General features: G+C 40.6%; 2 protein-coding genes across 4 annotated transcripts in view; one reads left to right on the top strand and one right to left on the bottom strand.

Moving 5' to 3' along the window:
* Positions 1 to 1,865: 1,865 nt before the first annotated feature.
* Positions 1,866 to 6,279, bottom strand: ptgs2b (prostaglandin-endoperoxide synthase 2b). Of its 2 annotated transcripts, none has more exons than XM_089000625.1 (10): positions 6,121 to 6,279; positions 5,917 to 6,036; positions 5,690 to 5,833; positions 5,130 to 5,273; positions 4,577 to 4,758; positions 4,393 to 4,476; positions 4,063 to 4,309; positions 3,494 to 3,780; positions 3,263 to 3,410; positions 1,866 to 2,728 (listed from the first exon to the last, which is right to left on the bottom strand). In XM_089000625.1, exons 1-10 carry the CDS (start codon positions 6,179 to 6,181, stop codon positions 2,310 to 2,312), a joined length of 1,836 nt encoding a protein of 611 aa, XP_088856751.1. In that variant the 5' UTR covers positions 6,182 to 6,279; the 3' UTR covers positions 1,866 to 2,309. The 2 variants fall into 2 exon arrangements, with proteins under 2 accessions (XP_088856751.1, XP_088856752.1); XM_089000626.1 differs by having other exon boundaries at positions 5,917 to 6,033.
* Positions 6,280 to 6,374: 95 nt separating this feature from the next.
* pla2g4ab (phospholipase A2, group IVAb (cytosolic, calcium-dependent)) overlaps positions 6,375 to 6,944 on the top strand; it is a 34,645-nt gene continuing 34,075 nt past the window's right edge. Inside the window, exons 1-2 of one of the 2 annotated variants that reach the window (XM_089001330.1) lie at positions 6,375 to 6,511; positions 6,863 to 6,944. The exon at positions 6,863 to 6,944 is cut by the window's right edge and continues 108 nt beyond it. The gene's annotated coding sequence lies outside the window, so the exon portion shown is untranslated. Of the gene's footprint in view, positions 6,512 to 6,750; positions 6,832 to 6,862 lie in introns of those variants that run through there. The other variant, XM_089001331.1, reaches the window with a different exon arrangement.

Below are 6,944 nucleotides of genomic sequence, written 5' to 3'. Positions count from 1 at the left end.
GTCAAAGTGCTGTCTCTGTTGATGGGAAAATGTGGCAGGTATTGTTTGGCCTGACTCGCAACTCTATGCTGACAATCACATCAACATTGTTTCTACTTTGGTTGAGATTGTGACCCAAGAAAAATAATCGTGTTATGTTGATGTGCTTGATTTTTGACAAATTATTTTATTCATTCTTTTTCCTCACAAGGGTCACAGCGAGGTGAAGCATATCCCAGCTGTCGTCTATAATAATACATTATTTCCTCTCATCAAATTTCAATGGATTGTCATTTTCTCAAATCTGATGTTCAGGAAAAAGGATTGCGGAAAGCTGATCAATCAGCTTTCCCGCTAAAACAGTGGTTCTTAATCTTGTTGTAGGCACCACATCCCACCAGTTTCATATGCTCATTCATCGAACCCTTCTTTCAATGACTGTGCCCACTAACTGCGGACAAGACTGAGCGGTGGACGTCTGCGGCGGAGGATCCACCGAACCCCTGAGACCGACTCAGCCCCCGAGGGTTTGAACGATTCCAGTTTAAAAACCACTGCGCTAAAATCTTGGTTTGAACATGGGCATGGTTGGTTTGAGAATGTTCATGCAAACATTACAACAAAAACAATATGTGATTTCTTCAGATATCATACTAGTAAGTGCTCATAGAAAGACAAATTCCCAAAAGTTGGAACACTGTGTGAAACACAAATACAAAGGAATTCAATCATTTGAAAATCCCTTTCAACTTGTATTAAACTGAATATATCATAAAGACAATTTATTTAATGTTCAAACTGATAAAATCTTCTGCTTTGTTTCACACAGAATTCTTCCATTTTTAATTTAATGCCTCCAATATGTTTAAAAAAAAAGCTTGGAGAGGATCATGCTTGCAACTGTGGTAGAGCATCTTTCCATTTAACAGTATTCAATAAGTTTTTTTGGGGAATGGAGAACAGAATGTGTTGGATGTTTCAATGTGGAATCCTTTCTCTTTCTTGAAATGAATAAAAGACCACGCTTCAACCTAGTGGATACCTTTCACAAGAGTTAAACAATTGAGACTTGAACGAAATTGGAACTTAAAACTTTGTGAATTGAAGCATCTACTTAACGCAATGTTTTTCAATCTTTTTTTTAAACCGACCCGACTTTAGCTTTGCTGAATGTTTTCCAGAGCAGACCTTTCTCACTCGAAAAAGAAACATATTTTACCCAGTTTCACTGCTTGTTCTTCTATTTGCACAGACCCCCGATGAGCATTGCATTTTAAAAGCACTGCACTTATATTGGTTTAGGGAGTCGACGTATCACATTCACTGCCCGGCCGTTTCGCCATGATGAAGGATTAGCATTAGCGTAATTTAACACCACAGCACTGTTATCGTTAAAGAGCAGAACAACATGCGCAGGTCCTGCCAATGCCGTGACTGACTACATAAAGCCATTGCATCGTATCTGTGATTGACTGGACACCCGTCACTCACTGAAACGCTTTCAAAAAAACATATTTCATTCATTTGGATAGATTTTCTTGTGTGCTAAGCGTCTGCGACCAGTGAGCAGTTGAGCAGCATAGAGGGACCATTGGTACTGATGCATCGCCGGGAGCGCTAAATCTAAAGGAAAGACTTTTGTTGTTTTGCCTCGCTTCAAACTTTGCTTGTCTCAAAGCATAAGGCTATTACGCGAGCTGCTGCTCCCTATGGAAAAGCACTACACAGTTACAATGTCAGGCGGTAGAAGGCGTAGGCATACCTGACAATGCAAGGTTTGAAAAACACTGCCTTAAAATACATATACAGTAAATGACATCATCAGGAAGGGTATATACCAATCTGATTATTGTCAATATGGAATGAAAATCAAAATAACATGGGTGTATCAGAAATATAATTTAATGATCAGAAAACACTTTCTACTTATCACAAGCATGTGAGCCACTGTGAATGTTACCATTAAAGTGCCACTAGTTTATTGTCCATCGTAGTGGTCCAGATCTTATGAAATAGCACATATTATGTACCAGTAAAACAGAAAAACAAGACATGTCCCTTGTGATGAACAAGACAAGCCGCTCTCTGTCTTAAAACACTACAATGGAAATTGTAAGCTAGCTTTCAAGTATCAGGTTGCAGTCCTTGAGGTCTTTCATTTTACAATAATTTATACACGCTCCAAAAATAAATAAACATACACGTACAAAACATCAAAAATAACATTAAAATGTCTTTTTACATAATATGTCTTGTATTATAAATAGTATAAATACTTTTTCAAATAAATAAATAAATAAATAAATAGTTCCATGTCATACATAAACCTTTTAGAGCTCAGTAGTCCTTTTTTTCAAAATGACGGTTGGGTTCATGTCACCACTACTACTACGTGAGGGGGATGTGCTGGAGTTGATGACGATGGAGCCTGTATCATTGATGTCAGGCACATGAAATGATGCCACTGGACATGGCCCCTGTACATTATTGCACACAAGCTTCTGAAGAGATGCTGTATTGACAATGTCAAATCCTACACTGCCTCCAAAGGTGCTAGGCTTCCAGTATTCTGGAGAACAAATGGGGTTTCCCATCAAGCCTTTGAGTGAGAAAGGGGCTCCCATCTCTACCATGGTCTCCCCAAAAATGGCATTGGGCCTAGGTTTTTCCACAAGTAGGCCTGGGTAGAGCTCTACAGCATCGATATCTCCATACATCTCTTCAAGCACCGCTGCCATTTCTTTTTCACCTGAAGCAGGAGGAAGGAGCAAATATGTGCTTTTAATTTTCATCGGTCTGTTGTACATAAGATTATCTGCACGTAGCATGGCATGTAGTTCGCCAGTTTGTCTCACAGTTTTCTCTGGTTAACTTCCTGTGACATTCCTAAAAAATGCCTATACGGTTAAACGGCTGAAATGAAAGTGACCAATGGTGTGAATCTGAGAGTGAATGGCTATTTGTTGACACGTGCCCTGCCATTGTCCATACATATTTTTGATTTACTCCCTTTACTTCACAGTTTTCCTCCTACGCTCTGAAGCAAGAACACTAATTTTTGTTTCCATTTTGTTCAATGGTATGAAAATCTTTTTACACTATCTCAATTTGAAATGATCTCAACTAGAACCTGGTGAAAATACTGAAGGTTGCTAATTTTTCAAAGACGAAGCACGCCTGTAGTATTTGCTTTCAACTGACATTTATTAAGCTTGCTTTTGTATTTACACTCATGGCTAACTACAAACTGTATCAAAAATAAATGCGCGCAGGAAAAACTCACCTGTCAAATCTTCAAAAGACTTGTACGGAGCCATAGAAAATCTTTTCCTGTAGGCATTCATAGGCTGGTAACGCATGTGTCTACTGGCTTCTATGGATTTAATAGCCACATACATAATCGGTCCTGGGACATTCCGACCACCAGCAACCTATAAAAATAGCAGTAGAAAAGAAGTTATGCATAAAATATCATCACTGTCACTCTTGATATAATTGTTTTGCACAAACATACCCGCCCAGCTATTTGTTTACTGAAGGACTCCACCAGGCTGGCAATGCCGTGCTCAGTCACTATAGAGTTGTTGAAGATAAATTCTTTATAGTTGTAGTTTTTCTCCTCAATGTGGAAGGAGTCGGGCATCAGTGGGTGCCAGTGGTATAATGTGTTGAACTCAGATGCAATGCGGTTCTGGTATTGGAAACGCTGGCTGAAGAGCAACTCAGGGTCAAATTTGAGCTTGAAGTTATAGCCACTCAGATGCTGGACGTAGTCCTCAATCACAATCTTGATGGTTTCTCCTGTTGGGCAAATAATCGACTCAGTATTTCTTGAAGTCAACTCGCAACAATAGAACTCTTAACTGTGAACATTTCCGCCTTGTGAAGTAATTTGGTTTCGTAACAGGAAGGTTAAAAGCTCCAGTGTGCGCAACAGAGTCTGAGCTCAGTGATTAATGCAATCGAATGTATAGCTTTCTCTCTTCAAAAGTTCAAAACCAACATATGAACGTGTTGTTTCTATCACCCCCTGACTGGTATCCCGTTGAAACGACATGACAACAGTTTATCTCCCCAACTCACCAATCAGAATGAGTCGTGCAGTCTGAAAGAGTCTTTCATCATCCCAATAAGGATGGACTTGCTTTAAGACATTGCACACGCGATTGTGTTCCCGGAGCCAAATGGTGGCATACATCATGAGACCAGGGACCAGGCCAAAAGCCTCATGGCCCACAGCAAAGCGATGAGAGTGAGGGACGTGAGGGGGGTAGTGCATATCAACGCCTACATCTTTCACTGTCGGAGGGTACATCTCCCCATCCAGCATCTGTAATTACATTTCGGTAAATGTGAGACATTTATGTGATCGGAAAGAAATTCTAGGGTGAGGCGCTCTCTTTCTACATGTACCTGATATTTAAGTTTGCCGTCTTTGAAGAGCCTCAGTTTGTGTTGCTTCTCTAGGCTTTCTCCATATATGTGACCGAGGTCCACCTAAAAAAAAAGTTGTTATTAAAATACAATCATGATATGAATATATAGTGACATGTCAATATATTCAGCCCAGAGGCAACCGAAAACTGTTCTTACTTACCCCATGACCTTTTGCCACTGTGAAGGCAGGACCTCTCTTCATGTCAGATTTAAAGAACTGATGAGTAAAGTGCTGTGCAAAAAATGCAAACATCAAGCTGGTGCCTTGTGGGTCAGGGATGAATTTCCTCCTCATCAGTAGCTTCTCTGCAAGAAGCTTCACATCAGGAAGCTCCTTTTTACCTGAATTAATAATTGGGACCAAGTCAGTTCACACAATTGGATTATACTTTTGACATGATGTTTCAGTCTTTTCAGCAGTGTGCTTCAAATGGGTATGGAATTAAATGACATCATGCAGACAAGACAACTTGAACATGAGCGAGGACATCCACATTTGAGGCCGACTTACAGCTAAAGCTTAACGAAAGAACCTCACTTGAACATTTTGTGTGTGTTGTGTATGTGTATCCACCCCCACCAAATGCTTGCCAAGCTAGACAAATTCCCATTTTACAAGATTACTTCCTCTGATGCAATGGGACTCAGCCACCCCTTGATAACTATTCAGGAATCTAAGAAAACAGGTTTGGAGGCAGAGAAAGAACACTCACCTACTACTCCCATAGGTGTTGGGCAATCCTGTGACACCGGTGGGAGGGCTCTCGTGTAGTATGAAAGGTTAGAATATGCTTCCCAGTTTTTGTAATCGTAATCCGCATTGTAGGTTGGAGGGCTGTCAATCATATGGGAGCGTGCTAAAAAATAAAAAAAAATCATGGCTATTAGTGTTATTCTATTACGGCACGGTTGTTAAAGTCAAGGCCCGGGGGCCAAATCTGGCTCCCCACATCATTTTATTCGGCCCGCGAAAGCAAATTAAGCATGTCCAGTGCGATGATGTTTGCTAAAGTCCAAAACAAAATTTGAAATTGTCGTATGTAAACCACAATAATAGTCATTATTTTTTACTTCAAAATGGAAAACTAGTTATTCATTCATTTGTTGTGCGCTCTTTCTCTGTTGTGCGTACTTTAATGGCTAATGGCTTCACCAAATTCATAACGCCCCCGAGAGGAAACCGCAACTACAATGTAACCCCGGCCAAAAATGACTTTGACACCCCTTTATTACATATTCTGACCCCTGTATTACATCTTCTCAATAGACTTACATGTCAGCACATATTTCATGATGGCATTTCTGAGAAATGAGATGTTGTTGATGATGTTCCAAAAGCCCTTGAAATGGGTGAGAAGATAGTGGACTGTGTTGGGTGTGGGCTTCAGGAGCAGTTTTATCCAAGTGAGAAATTCAGCTGTCAAAATTCAAATTAAACATTACTCACTGAAAAAAATTAAAGACTGTTCTTTGATAACTCCAGTTGGATTATGGACTCACGTGTTGTGCAGTTCCGTCCGTAATAGCCAGTACGTGTGCAGTCACATTCATAAGCGTCAGATCCGAGGGGTGTGCAAACACCTCGGTTCTGGCATGGCTCTGAGCAGCAAAGGTTACCTGCTAAGCGACATGAGGAAAAGTCATTAATAAAATCCACAGCAACACACTAAATGAATTAGACAACAGTTTAGACATGTGACTTACCTCCCTCACAAACAAGACAACCAAGAAACAAGAGGAGTAACGTTAATGTGGACTTGTTCATACTCCAAAGACTATGCAGGAACTTTTTTTTGCTTCTCTGCTGTACTGCTCCCCACCTCCACGCCGTTCTTCCTATCTGAGAGTTGAACGTTTGAACGTCCCATCCAGCCCACGGGAGCACCTTTATATCTGGCGGGTGACGTCATTTGAGGTCTCACGCAGCTCTCACACACAAACACAGTAGTCCAAGTCATACTTTTCCCTTACACACTCTATTGATTTGCTTTGACGTTGAGTCATCGAACGGATGCTGACAGAGGACTCCCCAACCCCCAATGAATTGTTGACACGAATAACTAGGATAAACGTGTTTCTTTATTTTCTCAATAACGTAAGCTATTTCTTGATTTTTTTATGATTACCATTATATGGAGGGTCTTGTGATTTAATTGTTTTTAAGTTGTGGACAAATAAGATCTAAACATGTTTATCGGATATGTTTGTCACTTCCACTCGGTGGAAAAACACAATTGTGAAGTAATAACAGTTACGGGCTCGTCAGATTCAGTGTTTGATGTACTGGATTGATTGATTTTGGCAGTAGAGTGAGTCGCGCCCCCAAGTGGATACAGCAGCGAGGACGCGCTGTGCGCAATTGGAGCGGAGCTCCTTACTTCCTCTGCCGAAATTGGCCTTTTTGATCCATGTTGAGTAAGCTATCTTATCTTTTTTTACGCTCAAGGTTTTCTGAAGTGCTAACAAGAGATTCGGTGTCGCGCCCATTCAACTAAACTTTGCTTCTACGGCAAACGGCCACAAAGTGA

Source organism: Hippocampus bargibanti, linkage group LG07 (assembly GCF_051943395.1).
Source record: "Hippocampus bargibanti isolate YZ-2025 linkage group LG07, ASM5194339v1, whole genome shotgun sequence".
NCBI lineage: Eukaryota > Metazoa > Chordata > Actinopteri > Syngnathiformes > Syngnathidae > Hippocampus > Hippocampus bargibanti.
Note: the sequence above shows the minus strand (reverse complement) of the source record. Positions and strands in the feature narration are given on the sequence as shown.